Raw genomic sequence first — 21,863 nt, forward strand, 5'->3', positions numbered from 1 at the left:
GAGCGGCTGTCTGGCTGCAGGCTGGAGGGGCGCGAGAGTCCGCGCTGGCACACGAGGGCCCTGTTTCACCGCGTTGCGCTGGAATGTGGGCCAAGCAGATATTTTGTGGTGGGAGGCATGGGGCGGGGGTGAAGGCTACTGGGGAGGGAAGGTCTCATTCCCCGAGCGAGACGGTAGGGCCCCCTTACATGGGCCTCCCGACCCTCGTAGTTTTGGGAGGTTGAAAAGCGTGTGCCCTTTCTGCCATCCTCATTCTCAGACAGACAGCCCCTCTCCTTGGCCCTTCAGAACAGCCTCCTGCAGAGTGCTGCTGACCAGTTTGCAAAGCCCGAATCGGGGAGGTCTGAGGATGTAGTGTCCTGGGGTGGGGACGGTGGGTGTTTCCCTGAAACTAATCTGCAATTGTCAAACCTGCCAAACAAGGGTCTTTGATTTCTCTTTTCCCCTCTCTAGCCTCAGCCCCCGAGATCTTTTAGGGCGCTCTGTTAAAAGGCTTCCCGGGCCCCGCTCTCCTCCATCCCAAAGTTCTGAGAAAGGCCTGGTGGCCGTGGAGCCTCTGGCAGTAGAACTTGGCAGGAGGGTGCACCAGCCCCCCGCCCATCTGCACCCTCAGCTTTCCTGCTCCACACCAGCTACTTCCCCCAGCTCTCTCAAAAGCCTTCTGTTCAGTAACAGGTACACAAGAGGAGGCATTCAAATTATATAAATGGTGCGCAGTGAAAAGCCTCCCATTGCCGTTCTGCATTCCCTGCCCAGAGGCGATCGCTATTTCTAGTTTCTTCTGATTCCTCTGAAGGATGTTATATGGTATTCAAACAAGTCATAAACACGAATCTTAAATTACTTTAAATAGAAATGTGCTGAACACACTGTTATGCACTTTTGGTTTTGGAGAGGAGGCAAACTTTTCTTGAATTCATTAATGTTTCTTGTCATGCTAAACTGAGTCCCAACCATGTCTCACATAATACTCCTAATTGTTAGGCCTCTGAGCCCAAGCTGAGCCATCACATCCCCTGTGACCTGCATGTATACATCCAGATGGCCTGAAGCAACTGAAGAACCACAAAGGATGACATTCCACCATTGTGATCTGTTCCTGCCCCACCCTCACTGATCGATTGACCTTATGACAATACACCCTCCCCGCCCTTGTGATAATGTACTTTGGTATATTCCCCCTACCCAAGAAGATATTTTGTAATATTCTCCCCACTCTGGAGAATGTACATTGTGAGATCCACCCCCTGCCCACAAAAAATTGCTCCTAACTCTACCACCTATCCCAAACCTATAAGAACTAATGATAATCCCACTACCCTTTGCTGACTCCTTTTTCAGACTCAGTTGCCTGCACCCAGGTGAAATAAACAGCCTTGTTGCTCACATAAAGCCCGTTGGTGGACTCTCTTCACACAGACGCACGTGACAATTATATTCGAATCTTTTATTTTCTAAAAGATCTACATATGCCTTCCAGCTTAAGAAATAACACATTATTCCTGTATCTTTAAATTCTCCAGGTTCTTCTTCCTATTCTCAACAACCTACTACCCCGAAGAGGTGGTAGCCACAATCCTGAATGTTGTGTTAATCATTCTCTTGCTTTACTTTATAATTTTAGCACATAGGTATGTGTCCCTAAACAATATATTGTTTAATTCTGTCTATTTTAACCTTTATAAAATGAAATAAAACTGTATGCAATGGATGAGGGATCCAGTAGCTCTGTCAGAGGCCTTTGAACCAGAGCAACTCCATCTTGAATAAGGGCTGGGTAAATGAGGCTGAGACCTCCTGGGCTGCATTCCCAGGAGATTAGGCATTCTTCGTCACAGGATGAGATAGGAGGTTACAAGATATGGGTTATAAAGACCCTGCTGATGAAACAGGATGCAGTAAAGAAGCGGTCAAAACCCTCCAAATCCAAGATGGCAATGAAAGTGACCTCTGGCTGTCCTTGCTGCTATTTATACACTAATTATAATGTATTGGCATGCGAAAGACACTCTCACCAGCACCATGATGGTTTACAAATGCCATGTCAACATCAGGAAGTTACCTTAGATGGTCTAACAAGGGGAGGAGCCCTCAGTTTTAAGGAAATCTCCACCCCTTTCCCAGAAAATTCATGAATAATCTACCCCTTGTTTATCATATGAGCGAGAAATAACCATAAAAATAGCCAACCAGCAGCCCTTGTGGCTGCTGTGCCCATGGAGTAGCCATTCTTTTATTCCTTTACTTTCTTCATAAACTTGCTTTCCTTTACTCTGCAGCCTTGCCCCAGATTGTTTCTTGTGGAAAATCCAAGAACCCTCTCTTGGGGCCTGGATCAGAACCCCTTTCTGGTAACATCTTGCTGAGAAACCATGAAGGGACAATACTGGAGAGACCACTGACCCAAGAGAAATAGACTGCAGCACCAGTTGACCAACTTTGGGTAAGTGGTGGGGCATTTTATCCAGGATAATGGATGGAATTGGGTTAGAGGCCCAAATTAGGAGAGTTAGAGTCCCTCCTAAGACACAGGGAGTTGGAGGCCCCTCTTAGTAAAGAACAAGAACACTTGTTCAAACTTGGGTTCGAGGCCCAACTTAGGAAGGTTAGAGGCCACCCTCGGTAAGAGCCTTCTTGGTTAAAAATGGATTCGGCACTGCAGGATGTTAACCGGCGTTCTCTTTGGATTAATTTGCCATGTCCTCTTTGCTGATGGCTGTGGGTGACAGGATTAGGTATGTGCGGGATCATGGGACCTGGGGAGCTTTTTTTTTCCTCCCCCAAAGGGGGAAGCTTGGGAGCTGATGGGACTGCTGGAAAAGATCCCTTTTTGACAAGCAGCTGCCTGAACTTTTGATTCAGTGTCGCTCTGATGGATGAGTCTTTATCTGGCTTTCGTGAGGGCTTCACCTCTGCAATGCACCACAGGCAATGCTCTTCTCCCTTCCCTTTCCTCTCTCTCTTTCTCGCCTTTCCCTTGTCTATCTTCTCTGTCACTCTGGGTGACTTATCTACTCTTCCATCTTGCTGACAAAAGGGTAAGAATTTACCAGTCAGGCTTCTGGTCTCTCCCTCTCTATGCAAATCAGTTGAGTGAATGGTAAAAATCAGTGTCTCCTCTGCAAGGTTTTGATGAATGGGAAAAAGGATTTGTGAGGCTAGTCTTAGGCTGTGACGAATCTTGTGTACTTTGTGCTGTAAATTTGTCTTTCTGTGTCATTCTGTCATAAAACGGGTATCGTAGGATGGAATGTGGCCCTAGGACCCCTGTAAGCCCACTATTCAACCTGGCCCAGCAAACTGATCAGTTGACAACTTTGCTGCAGGTCACTAAAACAAAAACTGGATGAGGATTCCCCCTCGTCTTATTTTATACCCTTGGGAGCTTGATCTTGTGACCATGTAGGGGTACTTTCTCTTGGTTTCCACCATCCCTGTGAGTAATGTTTTACAACCAAAATATATAAAAGAGCTCTATTTAATTGGCTTAAAGAAAAATAAGCACTTAAATAAAATATTTCACCAGAAAAATTAAAATGTTAATGCCTTTTTGTTCACATGACTTTAGTCATCTTTGGAAAAGCAAGGCAGTTTTAAAGATTATTGGTAAAATAAAAATGTCTTGGAAATTTAGACATTTGGTCTAAATTAGGTAAGTCAGATACTATGTTTACTAAACTACTTCTTTGACTTTTGGTAATTGTTCAATTTACTTTCTTTGGAGCCATTAGTGTCTACGTAAGGCCTGGGAACATATGGAGTTAGCCATGCCCCTAGCTATGCTGGAAGGAGTCAGACCTTATCTGCACTTTTTTCTGGTGCCCTAAGCTCTACACCTGGTAGACAAAATCACTTACCAGGTTCTTCACCAAAAATAAAAGTTGCTAGGAGTTAACATTACACCATATGTAACTGACATTACTGGAGAAACACTTTTACATGCACTGTGTGTAAGGAAAGTATAATGTGTATTTGGTAAAAGATTATAAGAAGGCATGGGAAGGCCGGGCGCGGTGGCTCAAGCCTGTAATCCCAGCACTTTGGGAGGCCGAGACGGGCGGATCACAAGGTCAGGAGATCGAGACCATCCTGGCTAACATGGTGAAACCCCGTCTCTACTAAAAATACAAAAAACTAGCCGGGCGAGGTGGCGGGCGCCTGTAGTCCCAGCTACTCCGGAGGCTGAGGCAGGAGAATGGCGTGAACCCAGGAGGCGGAGCTTGCAGTGAGCTGAGATCCGGCCACTGCACTCCAGCCTGGGCGACACAGCGAGACTCCGTCTCAAAAAAAAAAAAAAAAAAAAAAAAAGAAGGCATGGGAAAGCAGTCTGTTTTTTGCCTTGTTTGGAGGTTTAAAGAGTTGTTTTCAGGAGAAAACGGAAGGTCTAAGCAAGTTGTGGAAGGTTTGTGAAAGATTAATCTTGTAAAAGCCATTCTCTGTGTGAACATATTGGCTAAAGTTAAAGGAGTATTATTCAGTTTTTCCATAAATTGAACACTGGAATAAAAGCACAACAGGGTTCTCTTGGAGCATTGGTGTACTCTTTAACAAAAAAAAAAAATGTAAAGGGTTATAAAAGGTTTATGAAAACCTTAAATTATGGTCAAACTGATTGAAGTAAGAAAAATTTGTCTATAAAGTTTTACTAGGAATTGAATTTGACATCAATAGTACACTCACGAAAAGGTGAAATTTGGCTTTCTCTCTTGAACAAGATTTTCAAGTAATATTAAAAGATAATGAAAGATTTTTGTTTGCCTTTTAAATAAACTACAGGAAAAAGAAGGGAAAGGAAAGAGACAGATTGTTTGAAGAGCTAAATCTTCCCTCTATCACTGAGTAAAGCTTTTTGCCTTTTTAAAATTGTTGAGTTAACATTTTGGCTACATAAATGACTTATAGTGACCTGGAATTTTATTTTATGATATCAAGTGTTTTAAACCTTTGATATTTGACCAACTTTCCAAAATCAGATTCTAAATATGTCTTTTTCTGACCTGATTAATCCTTTTAGATGGTAAAAATGCTAAAGTCCAAAAAAGACTTATTTGGCTTATTTGGTATATTAAAATCATACAGGAAGCCTTGTCAAGTATGAAATGGTGTTTGACTTTCTTTAGACAATATTTGTGTAAATATGTTATTGGTATGCATTCTAAAATTATGGGAAATTCCTATAATGACTTAGTGTATGTTATCGGTGACTTAGTGTATGTTATCAGTAATAATTATAATTGTTATGTAAAATTGTATGCTACAGAAGTAATGAAATTTCCTTGTCAATTGTGTCTTTGACTGTGGCTTTTCTAAGACATTTTTTGTCATTCAGAGACAATTATTGTCTTGTTTTAATCCTCTTCAAAAGAAGGTTTATAACCAGCTATAGGATGCTGACAATTACTCTTAAATGTGAGTGTCTGATAACTTTGGAAAGCATGCCATTAAAATAGAGAGGAAAAAAAAGCTTCCAAGACTCTTTTGGAAAACTAATGTGTTCTTAAATATTCAGCAAAACAGAAATTAATTGCATACACTAATGAAAGACCGAAATAATCTTTTTATGACTTTTGCATAAAATGTTGCTGATCCTTTCTGTTTTATTTTCCAAGTCAAGCAAACTTTTCTTTTGAACTATTTATAACTTTTAACAGTTGAGTAAAATATACTCCTGTAAACAAAATTTGGAGCATATTTCTTTCTCTACCTGATTTCTCCAAAAATCAAAAACTATTTGTGAGTATTCTTAACTTATGGCTATATGTTAATAGTTATTTGCATAAGTGCAATAAAGATCTGTTTTCTTTTGTAACAGGACACAATTGGAGAAATTGGTTTTTACTAAGGCTTTTAATGGAATGGCTTGCTTTCAAATATAAAAAAAAACTGCCTTAAGGAATCAAAGTTGACTTATAGAGCTAATAAAAGGCTCTTGGAAAATCTGGCTTTATACCTTGTCTATGCAGTCCCTGTACAGGGTTCCTGCCATGTGGTAAGTAAAGAATCTCACTTTGTGACAGGTCCAGAAGCCCTAAGTTATATTGGGACCTTGAGAGGAGAGAAATTTACCCAACTCATACAGGTAATTGAAGACATAAACCCATGACTGGGCAAGGCTTTAAAAAGTCAAATATAAGATTCCTTATGGAACAAGATTCCATCAAAGCCAATTTTTTTTTTGTAAAAAGAGCCTATATGGAGAATAATTATTCTTGCTGCACTTCATGCAAATGATCATGCCAAGTATAATAAGACTAAGGCTTATTTTTCAAACAAATAAGTCCTACCATTATTTGTTTTTAATAAAAATGGGGACTGGAGAGAGAAAAATTATGTTTCAAAAACTATGGTACACTTGTTATTAGATTCTAGTCTCATTCATTATTTTTGTTTGTTTGTTTTTTGTTTTTTTTTTTTCCTGCAATCTAGACTGACCCTGCTTATTTCAGTGATCCAACCAGTGATCTCTGGTCACAGCTCAGAACAAATAATAGAGATGGGTAACATAAGAAAAATCTGGATCAGGGCACATATTGGAATCTGTTAGCAACCCTATATCAGCTTAGTTCCAATAGTTGCCCAGTTAATGGAATGCCTTATGTATTTGGGATAAAGTATTAGTCCATTCTCACACTGCTATAGAGAAATACCCAAGACTAGGTAATTTATAAAGCAACAAGGTTTCATGGCTCACAGTTCTGCAAGCTGTACAGGAAGCATGGCAGCATCTGCTTCTGAGGAGGCCTCGGGGAGTTTTTAGTCTTAGTCTAAGGTAAAGGGGGAAAGGCATCTTACATGACAGGAGGAGGAGAAAGAGAGAGAGGGAAGAGGTACCACACACTTTTAAACAACCAGATGTCACGAGAACTCACCCACTATCACAACCAAGGAGGATGATGCCAAACCATTCATGAGAAACTGCCCCCATGATCCAATCACCTCCCATCAGGCCCTACCTCCAACTTTGGGGATTACAACTGGACATGAGATTTGGTGGGGACACAGATGCAAACCATATCAGATAATTTTACTTATTTTGCTTTACTATTGTGGAATATATTCCTGTCATACTCCTTGTGTAGGAATGCAGAATAAGCTTACTCACCGTTTTCTTAAATTGAACATTTGCCAGTCTTCCAGATACCACCTTTTGTTGGAACTCAGAGTTATGAATGGCCCTCACTATACTGATGCTTTCTGACTGAGTTCCTGTCTACCCTGAATACAAAAGACCTTAATAGTTAGACGAGAATATCATTACCGCTATTTAGCCTGAAGAAGCTACAGAAGAGGAATCTTCCTATCTCTACAACCCTTAGGATTAAGGGTCCTCTGGTAAAAAGGAGTGGGGAAATACATCAGAGGCATTGGAAGCAGAGCAACGTTAACTTGAATAGGGGCTGAGTAAAATGAGGCTGAGACCTGCTGGGCTGCATTCCTGGGAGGTTAAGGTATTTTAAGCTCCTGGGATCTGAGATGAGATAGGAGTTCACAAGATACAGGCCACAATATCCCTGCTCATATAACAGGATGCAGTATAAAAGTCGGCCAAAACCTGCCAAAACCAAGATGGCGACAACAGTGACCTCTAGTTTTCCCAACTGCACATTATGTACTAATTATAATACATTAGCATGCTAAAAAACACTCCCACCAGCGCCATGGCAGTTTGCAAAGGCCATGGGAACGTCTGGAAGTTATCCTGTATGGTCTATGCCGGGGAGAAACCCTCAATTACAAGAAATTCTTGCCCCTTTCCCAGAAAGCTCATGAATAATCCACCCCTTGTTTAGCATATGATCAAGACATAACCATAAAAATAGCCAAGAAGCAGCCCTTGGGGTGCTCTGCCTATGGAGTAGCCATTTTTTTCTTTTTCTTTTTCTTTTCTTTTCTTTTCTTTTTCTTTTTTTTTTTTTTTCAGAGTGTCACTCTATTGCCCAGGCTGGAGTGCAGTGACGCAATCTTGGCTCTCTGCAACCTCCACTTTCCAGGTTCAAGTGATTCTCATGCCACGGCCTCCTGAGTAGCTGGGATTACAGGCGTGCTACTTGAGTAGGGGCTGGGTAAAATAAGGCTGAGACCTGCTGGGCTGCATTCCCAAGAGGTTTGGCAGGAATAGGGGTAAATAGGGGTAATTATATTTTTAGTAGAGATGGGGGTTCACCATGTTGGCCAGGGTGGTCTCGAACTCCTGATCTCAGGTGATCCGCCTGTCTCGGCCTTCCAAAGTGTTGGTATTATGGGCGTGAGCCACTGCGTCCAGCCTCTTTACTCTCTTGATAAACTTGCTTTCATTTTACTCTGTGGACTCGTCCCAAATTTTCTTTTCTTTCTTTTTTTTTTTTAAGACAACGTCTTGCTCTGCCACCCAGGCTGGAGTGCAATGGCATGATCTCGGCTCACTGCAACCTCTGCCTCCCGGATTCAAGCGATTCTCCCGCCTCAGCCTCCTGAGTAGCTGGGACTCCAGGCGCAGGCCACCGTGCCCAGCTAATTTTTAAAAATATTTTTAATAGAGACAGGGTTTCACCATGTTGGCCAGGATGGTCTCGATCTCTTGACCTTATGATCCACCCGCCTCGGCCTCCCAAAGTGCTGGGATTACAGGCGTGAGCCACCGCGCCCAGCCTCATCCCAAATTCTTTCTTGCTCAAGATCTGAGAACCCTCTCTTGGGGTCTGGTTCGGGACCCTTTCCAGTAACAGCTCCACAGACATCATCAGATGGTTTAATTTTGCCAATCTGATGGTAATCAATGTCTTCTCCTTGCCTGATTACTGTGAGGTTGTTTATCTTTTCTTATACTTTTTGGCCATTTACATTTCTTTTTCTGTGGATTCCTCACCATCTTTGTGTATTTTTAGGAATTGATCCATCCCATCGCCATTGATATATGTGCAATGCCAATTTTGTCATACATCAAGTTTTCATACACACATAGATCTTTGTCGGGGGGGCCTTCTATCATGTTGAACTAATATACTTGATCACATCTGTTCCAATACCAGTATCTTCGTTATTATGTCTTTATAATAAGCCTTCCTATGATGTAGGACAAGTCCCCTCCTACCCTATCCACCTTCAACCTTCTAGGATTTTGAATGGAATTGCTTTGAATCTGTAGCTTCATTGGGCAAGAACTGAGGGATTTTTTTTGTTTGTTTGTTTGTTTTTAAAATAATATTGAGTCTTCTATCTAAGACCATGTTTTGCTTTTCCATTTCTTTGGATTTTCTTTAATGCTTTTCACTAAGGGTTTGTAATTTTTCACTTCACAATATAGCTTGGAGATTGTTCCAGATCACATATAGAGAGCTGTTTATTCTCTAAAGAGCTTCATGGTGTTTCCATGTGTGGAATTTATTTTACCAGGCCCCTAATGATATCCTTTGAGGATATCTATGATCTTTTTATACTACAACAATGCTTCAGAGGATATCCTTGAACTTAGTTATTTGAGCACCATTCTAAATTTATCTGTAGGAGAAACTCCTAGAAGAAAGATTACTGGGTCAAAGGGTATTTGCATACTGTGAGCGAACGCACCCTCCCTTCCAGAGAGGCTGTGCCATAAAATCACTCTCCTTAAGGTCAACAAATATAATCAGGCTTTCATTGGATTTCCATTCTCCTTGTCTTCTTTGCATCATCAGAGACTTCACCATAGCCTCCTTTTGGAAATTCTCTTTAGTTTCTGTGGCTCTGCATAAAGGACAAGACATTCTTTATTAAACCATTCATTCATGTGTTGGCTTATGCATTTACTCACTCATTTCATAGTTAAGTGCTTGGAACTGGGGAGTCCACCAGGGGGCCCTCCCATCTTATTTATCAAGTAAAATATTGCCTAATCGTTCAGTATATGCCTGTCTCCATGTAACTGAAAGCATTCATTGCCAAAACAGGAGAGTAAATGTTCAGAGTTGGGGAAACTGAGGCATAGGGAAATTAACTGGCTTGATAGAGTGCAAGGCACACGTGTACATGGCCTCAGGGGAGACTTCTGTGGAAAGGCATGGCTTCCTGGGAGAGGGAACGCCCTTGCCCTCCTGGTTTTCTGCAGGTGTGAGGACCATAAAGAAACCTATTCACCTGGTCTGTCCTTGCAGCTGCCAGTCCTGATCTCCACCTGTCCCGAGCTGCTCAGAACGTGGGCAGCACCATCCAGGAGCCACGAGCATGGGCCAATGGCCAGGGAGGCTGGATCTGTCTGCCAAGTTTCCACTTTTCCATCTTCGCAGCTTCTTCGAAGCTCTGTGGAGACTCTTCCCCACTCCCACCCCTTGGCAGTGGGACGTCACCATCGGAGCCGGCTGGTCGCTACCCCTGGGAACAGAATTCAAAGTTTGCAATACCAATCTCTGCCCTTGTGGGATGACTGGGCAGCCCGACCCAAAATAGCTGGGAAAGGCGGGATGTTAGGGCCGCGGTGGGAAAAATCACAGTGCTGCTAATGACATGCTGTGCTTATCTGGAACTGAGTGTCTTGCAGACTTTAACCGAGGTCACAGTACTTTTTCCAGCAATAACTAAACAGACCCAGCGAGTGGTGGTGACAGGCCCAGGGAGAGAGAAAGAATGACCAAATCGGGGAGGGCACAGGACATGCTGCCTCCCCTGCCAGGCATTCCAGGAAATACTTCTTCCCGTTTTAGGACCTACCCGTGACTGAGAATATGGGAATTTGGGAATATTCAGGAAGCCTTTAGGGATTTTGATCCAGACACCCTTGTGTAGATGTGAGCTCCTAGGGAGTTTTAGGATGGGTTTGGGGGGCTAAGAGAGAGACCTTGGGGAGGGGACTCAGTCTTTCTGGAAGGTGGCTTTGACTTCTGACCCGCAATCTCAGGTCTGATGAAGTCCCCCAGGGCTGGTTTTTGTTTTTGAAATCTGTTATTGTTGCCCAACAGGGAAGGATTTTGCCAAAGAGAAAACACTCTGCCTCTTGTTGCTTGGGGGCGCCTAAGGCTGGGATGGAAGAAAATCAGCCACTCTACAAGGACATCTCTTGCTTGCCAAAGTTTCCATCTTTCCTACTCACAATTACAAAGCAGAGGTGAAGTTGATGACAAAGAGCATTAGGAACCTGGCATGCTCTCTATTTGGGATTTTTTTTTTTTTTTGGTCCATTTTATTGAGGACTAGCTTGTATTCTCTGGGAGCTGGCCTTGTGAGTCTTTGCCCATCGCCTGCTGCCTTGAGTTGTGAGCCAAGATGGCGGCACCTAACATGTGCTCAGACCTCAACTCCTATTCTTTGGAATTTCCCAGGCCTCCGAGCCTTGGGTCTCACACAATATCTTGGGAAACCCCAGACTCTCTTTGTTACGTTTGATACCACTCCTCCCTATCCCCAGTTTCTGCCTCAAGGAAAATGAGTAATCTCTTTTCTAATCTCCTCCTTCCCTCCTGTTCCCAAGAGGGAAGGAAGACTATACTTGTAATAATGGTAGTTGCAATAAACACTGTGTCTGCTCCACCAACCTTTTTATTAATCATGTGAGAAACTATAGGTTCACAATCACTTCTCCCAAATCCCTGAAATGCAAAAGCTCTGAAAACTTAGTTTTCCTCTAAATTTGACACACACAAATTTGACAGAACAATGTGACTTGAACTGTCCTGAGACTGTGGATGGTTTGCCTTCATCCCACTGCAGAATATTCAAGTGTTTGATGAAGGGGTGCCGCCCAAAACCCACTGGGTAAGATGCTCTGTGGGATATTTGCACCTGACTCTGAACACATCTGACCTCCTTGGCTCCAGATAAGAGACCCTGGACCTATCTCTACTTCATAGATAAGGAAACTAAGGCCCGCTGAAGTTTGGTAGCATCCCCAGACTGCCTCAAGGTAAGTCAGAGCCAGGACAAGGCCTCCTAGTAGGATGAGCCAGGTGCAGCTGAAAGAGAGGACCAGCCTTCTTTCTACAACTCAGCTGTCTTTGTACAACTTTGCACTATATTGGGCCTCTGAGTTCTGTCTTGGAATTATGTTAAAGATAACTGTTTTCCAGTTCTTCAACACCAAAACCATCTTGGATGGGGTAAAGAGAAAGAATAAATCTCCCATCATCCATAGCTTTTATTTTTTTTGAGATGGGGGTCTTGCTCTGTTGCCCAGGCTGCAGTGCAATGCCACGATCAGGGCTTACTGCAGCCTTGACTGCCTGGGCTCAAGGGATCCTCCTACCTCAGCCTCCTGAGTAGCTGGGACTGCAGGTGTGTGCTGCCAAGCCCAGCTAATTGTTTTATATTTTGTAGAGACAGGGTCTCACTATGTTACCCAGGCTGGTTTCAAACTCCTGGGCTCAAGTGATCCTCCCACCTCAGCCTCCCAAAGTGCTGGGATTACAGGTGTGAGCCACCACACCCAGCCCATCATCCGCATCTCTTTCTCTTTTGAGTTGTGTGTCCAGCTTTGTGAATTCTGGTCTCTGTCCAGGACTTCCCTTAGTCTGAGGCTCCCAGGCAGGGCAATAAGGAGCCTTCTTTTTTTTATTTTTACTTTTTTTTTTTTGGAGATGGAGTCTTGCTCTGTTGCCCAGGCTGGAGTGCAGTGGTGCGATCTCGGCTCACTTGCAACCTCCAACTCCTGGTTCAAGTGATTCTCCTGCCTCAGCCTCCCAAGTAGCTGGGATTACAGGTGCTCACCACCACATGCCCAGCTAATTTTTGTATTTTTAGTAGAGATGGGGTTTCACCATATTGGCCAGGATGGTCTCGATCTCCTGACCATGTGATCCGCCCACCTCAGCCTCCCAAAGTGCTGGAATTACAGGCATGAGCCACTGTGCCCGGCAACAAGGAGCCTTCTCATTGCATTGAGGGAGTCCTTAGCTCATAAGAGTTCTAGAAAGGCCCAGATTCTCTGAAATATGGACGAAGGTCTCATAAGGGCTGCAAAAATACTGTTGTTTTCTCTGGTATCCCCGCACCAAGGGCTATTTGAGGACAGAGTAACTAAGGAAAGGTCAATCCATGTGCTAGGCCTTGCTCCTGGTGACTGGGAAACTTCCTCATGTCACTTACAGGAATGGAGACAAGCTTATCTCTGGCTTTTCCTGTATCAATAAGCAACCCGGGATGTAGGTTTTGCCAAGCCTCAGATACGTATGCCAAGAACACAAGCAAATCCTGATCTTCTAAGCCTAGCGGAGGCCGCATCTCTAGTTGGTTAAGTAGTGTTGACTTCATATCCTCGTTGTGCGTGTCCTCTGAGTTCCCCCGGATGCTGGAGGCCGGGCAGCCTTTCTCCCTGTACTCACAAGAGGGGTTGGCGTACCCAGTCAGGGCCTCTGTGGAGTGGCTGTTGGGTGCCTCACCTGCCCAGAGGCCTCTCCTTCTGTTCTCATCTCCATTCGTCCTCAGCTCTACGCGAGTGCTGGCCTTGCCCAGCCTGGAGCAAGGCAGCGGGCATCAAGCTTGCACCATCTTCTTCCTCTTCCTTTTGATTCTTTTCATCTGTCCAGTTGTTGGTGCAGCGGATGGGAGGACACTCCAGGCAGGGAAAGGTGAGACCTCTTAGTTTTGCTCTGAATGTCCCAGTCAGCATCCCCGTTTTCACATCTCCTGTTTGGCCAGAGACAGACCCTCACAGGAGTGATAACAAAACCAAAAAATCCAGCTACAGCATGGAGGTGAGGGGCCGCTCGGAGAGAACAGGGCAGAGCAGGGAGAAAAGAAGCAAAAAAAAGGGGAACACTGTTATCATCAGAGCAGACTTCTGCTTCTCTGGCCAAATCCTTCCCCTGCTAGTGATATGGTAAGTTTCCAGAACAAGCGGGGCTGACGCAGAGTCTAGGATGGAGACTGGGCCCCAACCAGGGCCAGCTCTGGAGCAGTCTGGATTAGGGATCAGGATGGGAGGGCGGCCTGTGGGCCTTGTTTAGAAAAAATATTTGTGTATGATTGAGAAAATGTCAAGTTTTCGTATCAAGGAATGAGAGGCCTGATAGAGATTGAGGAGTGCTTCCAGCCAGCCCTGGCCCACCACTGTACTCTGTGCTATTCTCTGGAAAATGGAAATCTTCCGGGCAGGGGCTCCTTCCTAACCTTTAGATCACAGAGCTCTCAAGACCCTGAACAAAACAGTGGACCATCACCTTCCAAAGATGTGTGTGCGCGCGTGCGTGCACACAAACACACACACACACACACACACACACACACACACACACACACACACACTTTGGCATTTTGTTATAGGGGGCTCACAGATTCCCCCAAACCTGTCTGAGTCCCCTATGATGCATGGGGTGTCTCAGGTCTGCCACTGTTTGGAGACCTGACCCGTCGGGGTTGGCTACAGGGGATCCCTGAGGCCTTGGAGCCCATCCCTCTGCTACCAAGTGACTAGGAGCGCTCAGCCTTGCTGGGCACCCCCATTCTGTGGGGGGCATCCTCGTCCAGGGTTCGCAGCCCCTCCACCTCTGGACGGACCTCCAGACTCACGGAATCGGCCCCACCCCCACTCTCAGTCTGGCGGGCTCCCCAGGGGGCAGGAGGAGGCGGCCGCTGGATTTCCCTGCGGCGCGGCGCGGGGCACACACGGTTAATCCTCCGCGGCTGCTGTTTGGACGAAAAGCGCTGGGGGTGTTGGAGGCTCCTCGCTGCTCACATCTGGCTGGGCTTCGCTCCTTGCGCGTCTGTCCCACTTTCTTCGTCTCTTCCTTTACTTTCGAGAAACCGCGCTTCCGCTTCTGGTCGCGGAGACCTCGGAGACCGCGCCGGGGAGACGGAGGTGCTGCGGGGGAGACCCGTGGCTGCTCGCACCGCCCCCCACTCTCCTCTTCTGCACCGTGGTCCCCCGGAGGATCTTCTCCCCTGCTCTGTCTCCTTCGGCGAGACCGTGCGTCGCCCCGGACCTGGCCGGGAGGAGGCTTGGCCGCCGGGAGATGCTCTAAGAGCGGCGCGGGAGGAGCGGCCGGCGGGACGGAGGTAGGTGGCCCAGCCGGGGGACCCAGCGCCGCCCCGCCCCTGTCCTCGTGGCTCCAGCCTGGTGGCCAGGGCGGGGATGGCAGACACCTGGGCCAGGACGGACGGGGAGCGCCGTAGGAGGGGCCGGGTTGGCGGCGGTGGCGCAGGGGCAGAAAGACCCGGGGTTTCCGGGGCAGCCCTGGCGGCCGGCTATGGCTCAGCCCCCGCCATAGGCGCCTCTGCGCAGGGGGGTCGTGATGGTCCCAGATCTCCCTGACTCTGGAGAAGCCGGGCTCTTCTGCACATGGATACTAACGGGAGTAATTGCACCTTCCCCCCAGTTTTTTGTGGGGTGTTTATCTTGCTTCACTGTTCTCTGGTGCCTTTCTGAGGGTGTGGAAGGAAGCCGAATGGTACTAATGCTCGCGGCTGCACCTGGTGGGGATGGCTTCACCCCACTCCATGTCACCGGGACCACCTGACCGCCGGGTCTGCCCAGTCCTGTCTGTGGCCAACCTGGATCCTTCACGGAATAGGAAGCGCTGACTTTGGCCCTCGCATCTGACAGCCTTGGTGTCCTGGAGGGGGTCCAGCTTGGGCAGGAAAAAACAATGCTGCTTCCCCGGGGCCCTCCTGGGAAGCTAAGCTGCCTGTGCCACTGGGAGTGGCCCCTGGCCTGGGGCTGGAGCATCTGAGCCGCCCGGGAGCTTCTGGCCAGGGCTTCTCCTCCGGTGCAGGTGTGGTCCCCACCGTTAGCCCGGGCCTCGCGGGGTCCAATTCCCGGGCCACACTCTTCCAGCCCCAGAAAGCCAGATTATCTTCTATGAACCTTTGGGCCGCCTCATCCCTGCTTGGGAGGGAGGGAGGAAGCCGCCCCCCTCTGTGAGGTGTTCCTGACTCTTCTACCCCACCTAGTTTCTAGGAAAGGCGGTAACATGACGTGCTGGGAGCTTTCTGGTCCTGAGCTTTGAACATGAGAAATGTCGTGAGAAACTGTTTTCTCCTCCGCTGGCCACTTCACGGCCCCAGGGGAGCATGTGATGTCCTTACAGGCTGCCCGGCCTCTGCTTTTTATAGTGCTGGAAAGTACACGCTGCCTGGCAGGCTGTGCAGCCATGAACAGCCACAGATAGACGCACTTGGCTGTTCTGTGTGCCGCAGGGAGCGGGAGGACTTGGGAGGACATGCTCCAGGAGGCCTGTCCAGCACCTGCCAACCAGGGAGCAGGGAACCAAGACAGGGAGACGGGAGCTGAGGGCTGAGGACAAGTGGAAGCTTCCCCACCCTCCCTCTTAGACCTGTGGAGCTGGAGAGGCCCCTAGAGACCACTCAACAACAACAGTGGCACTCATGATCTTCATCAGCTTCATCATCATCATCTTCATCATCATCATCATGATGTTAGCCACAGGTTTGTGTGTCTGCTTCTCACATGGCAGGTGCTGAACATTATATTAATAATTATAATAGCTATTATAATAGTTAATTCTCAACACTTCTATCAAGGGAATTCTCACTTGTGGGAAGAGCAGAGCTGCAAAGCTCAAGAGGCTCATGGCTTGCCTGAGGTCCTAGAGACAGGGATGGAGAACTCCAGACTCCAATCTGTGTCTTTATCCCAAGTGTGTTGTATGTTTCTTCTTCTTCTTCTTTTTTTTTTTTTTTTTTTGAGACAGTGTTTTGCTTTTGTCACTCAGGCTGGAGTACAAGGCCAAATCTCGGCTCACTGCAACCTCTGCCTCCCAGGTTCAAGCGATTCTCCTGCCTCAGCCTCCCAAGTAGCTGGATTAGAGGCGTGTACCACCACGCCTGGCTAATTTTGTATTTTTAGTAGAGACGGGGTTTCTCCATGTTGGTCAGGCTGGTCTCAAACTCTTGACCTCAAGTGATCCACCAGCTTCAACCTCCCAAAATGCTGGGATTACAGGAGTGAGCCACAGCGCCTGGCCTCCAGGGCGTATACTTTTAACCTTCCTATCTGGTGTTGGAACATGGTGCTCAGCAGGCCAAACTGAGGCTGGGAACTACTCTCTCCCAGCTGCCAACAGAGAATGCCCAGGGGCAGGAAGGACACAGGTCTGCTACCCAGGGACTCTCGACTTTTCCTCCTGTCTCCCTCTCCTCCTTTTGTGTCGCCAAGGGTGGTGTCCCCAGTGAGCTTGCTCAGGGAGGCAGGAAGCCCTAGATGGGTGCTCTGCGGCCACAGGACACCACTGCCCCTCCCAGGCAGGTGCAGCCAGCTGGCGAGGGATGTCCTCCCAAGTGGGAGCAGAGAAAGCCCAAGCTGTCCCAGGAAGGCTGTGGGTTCCCTCCTTGTTCCTAGGAAGTGACCCGCCTGTTCAGGGCAACCAGGACAACAGAGTGTTTTTGGAACATGCTCCTTTCTGTTCTTCTTCCTGGTGCCTCCCCCCAGCTGTAATTAGCATGACTCATAAACCAAATATTCTGGCATTGAACTTTGCTCCTCAAAACAAAGATGAAAAGGATTTCGTAGATACAGTTGTGCGCGGGGCCTGGAGCTTCCCGTTTGTGTCTTGTCCTGATGGGTTCCAGTTCCTGGGATCGGGGGCTGTGGCTCAGGTTCCAGAACCTTAGGGAAGGGGCGGAGGTGATGGACACCAGGAAGGGCAGGAAGAAGGAGCAGGTTACACCACCCCCTGGACAGTCCCACCTCTGCCTGACAATCAGTAGCCTCTAGAGATATTCAAGTGGGGGCACTACCTCGTGGGCCACAGGCCATTTCCCCTGTTAACCTGCTGAAAATGGCCTGCTGGTGTCATGGGGCACAAGGCAGCTCTCTGGACAGGACGCTGCCCCGCTGACCCCTTCATGCAGGGTGAGAACTCCCTGCCCGCTTGAGAGAGCAGTCTGGAAGAAACAGCGATGCCAGCTCAACAATGGGTTTCTTTCAGGCTCTCTTGGGGCAGCCCAGCAGCCGCTCTCATGAGCCGAGGATCCTTGGGGTCCTGTCCTGGGGTCTATGCTGGGGTCCTTGCCTGGAAGGGTCAGTTCTGAGCTTAAACAGGGACGTGCAGGAGCAGGGCATGCTCACTCCTTTCCTCCTTCCTGAGCCCCGCAGTGAGATACTCCAACTGCCGCCGCCGCAGCCTCTGGTTCTCCGGGTGAGGCATGTGGTGTTAGCAGGAAGGGAGGGGGGAGGGGCTTCGGGGCCATGTGGGAAGGATCTTTATCTCTGGGTCCTTGTCAAGGTCACGGCTGTGTGACACTTGTGCTGGGGTGATATGAGTGGCTTTTGGCACATCAGCACCGCTGCAGCTACCTGTTCTTGCCCACACTTGATTTCCAGAGCTGGGCTTGGCATCTGAATGTGGTTCAAAGGGGGATGGTCTCTGGCAGGGGCATGGGGACCCCCACAGTCCCCACTGTACACTGGGGCACCCCTATCTTGCCTCTGAGGCTCCCTGGAGCTAAGCCCTTCTCCAGCCTCAGACGGGGCTGGCACAGACTGCAGGCCCCTCCCTGGGCCCCCATCCTGTCCAGGACAGCCGTCGGGACGGCTGTGGCTGGGCCTGTGTCTGCCCATCTCCCTGGCTCCTGTAGGAATTTTCCTTGACACGAGACAGAGTAGAGCAGGAGACGGCAGGCAGGGAGGCAGGAGTCGAGGGAGGAGGAGAAGAGGCAGACGGGCCGGTGGGGCATGGGGAAGTCAAGTTCTTGGTGCCCCGTGCTGGGTCAAATGTTGCTCTTGGCCACGGCTAAAGCCATACTTGGTGGAATGCCCCAAACCCTATGCTTTGGGTTGTACCCATCCCCCTCAGCAAGACATCTGGATACCAGCCGCCCTCTGCCCTGGGAAGCAGGGAAGGAAAAGGACCGCGCCTGGGAGAGCTGCCAGCCCTGGGTGGGTTCGAGGTGGATGCAGGTCAGAAGGTGGGCAGGGCCCCCCATCTCTGCGCACAGGTTCCTGGGGCTGGTCTTCACAGCTGGGGACAGAGGTGTGTTCAGAAAATGCTTGGACCCTTTCTCCTTGTAAAGAGTCTAAAGTGAGAGATGGAAGGATCTGAGTGGGTTAGGGGGTGACCACAGGTCTCTCGCGTCTTCTGGCATTCAGGGGAGCCACCTCCTCCATGAAAGGATAACGATGAGGGCAAGACTCATGGTCCTGTGGGTCCTCCCTGTGTGGTACATGAACTCAGATTCCTTTGCAACCCAGAGCTCGGGTCTGCTTCTGCCCATTAGAGGGCACTGGCCGGGAGAGAAAAGCATCTGTACCCCTGCACGTGGGCCTTTCTGTCCCTTCTTCAGAGCTTGCCAGCATGCTGGTCTCTCTTCACTCTATAAAAGCAGTGCCCTAAAAATGCACATCCGATGGGCCACACTGCCCAAGCCCCTCACATTTTAAGGTGTGCATGTGTATGTTCCTGGTTATCCCATGCCTAAATCCAAAGGAATTAAACTCCAGTGGTGTATTTTAAGATGCCAGCAGGCTGGCACCAGGGATATCTTAGCACCTTGCATCAAGGACGATGGTTACCCTGGTGCCTGGTACCATACCTGGCAAGTAGTGGGCGCCCAGTAATCCTCTGTTGAATGATGAACGCAAGGGCTCAGCCGCTGGATACAGTCCTCAAAGCCAAAGGCTGCTGCAGCCGTTCAGTAAGCAAATCGGTGGGTGCCATAACCCAACTGTCATAACTCATGAGAGCGGCTTGCTGGGCTGCCCCAAGAGAGCCAGTGGGTGGGAACGGTTGCTGCACCATGACTTGGGAGGAGGAGCCTATGCTCTCTGGCATCTTTCTGGCCACCCCTCGGGGTGAAGTGTAATGTGCTTTGCTGTCGGACACACCTAGATCGAATCTGAGCTCCAGCACCTCCCCACTGTGGAACCTGGGGCAGGCGGCTCCATTGCTCTGAGTCTGTTTACGCATTCTAAGGATCAGGTATTCTAAGGAACAAGCTCAGTGGTGTAAGGAAGGCACCACGCCCACAGCCTGGCTCTCAGTGGTGGCTTTTCAGGGGTAGCAGGGCTTTGTCAGAAGCAACCTCTGATAAGCATTGGGCTACTCCTAGGTCCAGGAACATGCCAGCCATTGCACATCACGCATAGGGTGGGCTGAGGACTGGGCTCCGTTTCCTTGTTTCATGCTGCAGGCCACCGGCCCTACTCAGGCAGCCTCCTTCAACCGCAAGGGCCAAAGACAAAGCCCCTCACTGCTAGGAAACAGGTTCTCTCTGGCTCGCCTAATTCCAGCCTGGATGAAGTACCACCCTGCTGGGCTCCCTACCACCTGTGCCATTCCTGGTCCTAACACATCCCATACCATAGCTGCTAGGGGCTTTACTGCCCAAAGGAAGGGGTTTCTTGTTCCATTTGTCCCGAGAATCCAGCTCCCTGCCGGGTATGTAGTAGACACTCAATAAACACCTGTTGAACAAGTGAGCAAAAGAGCATGACACTTCAGCACTAGGTCAACTTATATTCCCCGTGGTTCCGCTTGAGCCTTAAACAACGCAACATCACAAGCCCTCTTTTCTCCCCATCCTACTCTTCTATTCATCTAGTCGAGTTTCCTGGAATAAACAAAATGCTCCCTTAGTCCCCAGGGTGGGGCTTATTTGTCATTTTTCTAAGTGGAAAATAATGTGTCCTTACTGTGAAAGAGGACGTGACTGTTACAGGGGAAAGAAACAGAGAGGCCAAAATAAGAAAATGGTAAGCATCTGTATTTTCATCACTGCAGATAATCGCTGTTGGCAGCCCGGTGGGTGGCCTTTGGGTCTTTGTGGTTTTTTTTTGTGTGTGTGTGTGTGTGTGTGTGTGTGCATGTGTTTGGGTCTGCATGTTTTCAACCTGCATTTTCAAAACTCATTACTGCTTTACAAACTTTCTTTCTTTCTTCTTTCTTTCTTCCTTTCTTTCTTTCTCCTTCCTTCCTTCCTTCCTTCTCTCTCTCTCTTTCTTTCTTTCTTTTCTTCTCTTTCTTTCTTCTTTCTCTCTCTTTTCCTTCCTTCCTTCCTTTTTCTTTCTTTCTTTTCTTCTCTTTCTTTCTTCTTTCTCTCTCTCTTTTCCTTCTTTCCTTCTTTGCTTTTTCTTTCTTTTCTTCTCTTTCTTTCTTCTTTCTCTCTTTTCCTTCCTTCCTTCTTTTCTTTTTCTTTCTTTCTTTTCTTCTCTTTCTTTCTTCTTTCTCTCTTTCCCTTCCTTCCTTCCTTCTTTTCTTTTTCTTTCTTTCTTTTTTTTGAGACAGAGTCTCGCTGCATTTTCCAGGCTGCAGTGTAGTGGCGCGATCTCGGCTCACTGCAATCTCCATCTCCTGGGTTCAAGCAATTCTCCTGCCTCAGCCTCCTGAGTACCTGGGATTATAGGCACGTGCCACCACACCCAGCTAATTTTTGTATTTTTTAGTAGAGACGGGGTTTTACCATGTTGGCCAGGCTGGTATTGAACTCCTGACCTCAAGTGATCCACCTGCCTCGGCCTCCCAAAGTGCTGGGATTACAGGCGTGAGCCACTGCGCCCAGCCCAAACATCTTTCCATGTCAGTAAATACTTACCTGTTTACAGAGACTCCTAACTGGTGCTGCTGGCTGATTCTGCCTCCCCCCGCCCCGATCCCTCCATATTACTTATTTAAATGTCTTTAGAAAGATCACGTTTCCTGGACTGCCACAATCCCCATCCCTCCCTATTGCTGAGTTCACCACTCTCATCAACCACCTGGTTTTTCTAGTTTCCATCATATGGATGCACTGTAAATTTTTTGTTTTTTTTTTTGAGATGGAGTTTCACTCTGTCACCCAGGCTGGAGTGCAGTGGTGCTATTTCACCTCATTACATCCTCGCTTCCCAGGTTCAAGCAATTCTCCTGCCTCAGCCTCCTGAGTAGCTGGGATTACAGGCATGTGCCATACCTGGCTAAATTTTGTATTTTTAGTGGAGACAAGGTTTCACCATGTTGGCCAGGCTGGTCTTGAACTCCTGACCTCAG

The 21,863-nt window shown here is 47.9% G+C and overlaps 1 protein-coding gene and 1 long non-coding RNA gene across 13 annotated transcripts in view; one reads left to right on the forward strand and one right to left on the reverse strand.

Moving 5' to 3' along the window:
• Nucleotides 1-35: 35 nt before the first annotated feature.
• C1QTNF1 (C1q and TNF related 1) overlaps nt 36-21,863 on the forward strand; it is a 39,229-nt gene continuing 17,401 nt past the window's right edge. Inside the window, exons 1-3 of one of the 12 annotated variants that reach the window (XM_077968981.1) lie at nt 13,098-13,511; nt 14,683-14,937; nt 16,078-16,327. In XM_077968981.1, the coding sequence (XP_077825107.1) occupies nt 16,267-16,327 (61 nt within the window). In that variant the 5' untranslated portion in view covers nt 13,098-13,511; nt 14,683-14,937; nt 16,078-16,266. 12 annotated transcript variants of the gene reach the window in all.
• On the reverse strand, nt 9,231-10,282 carry LOC144336027 (uncharacterized). Its single transcript, XR_013407419.1, has 2 exons — nt 10,093-10,282; nt 9,231-9,702 (listed from the first exon to the last, which is right to left on the reverse strand). It is a non-coding gene; the product is annotated as an uncharacterized LOC144336027 (long non-coding RNA).

This window comes from Macaca mulatta, chromosome 16 (genome assembly GCF_049350105.2).
Source record: "Macaca mulatta isolate MMU2019108-1 chromosome 16, T2T-MMU8v2.0, whole genome shotgun sequence".
In the NCBI taxonomy this organism is placed as follows: Eukaryota; Metazoa; Chordata; class Mammalia; order Primates; family Cercopithecidae; genus Macaca; species Macaca mulatta.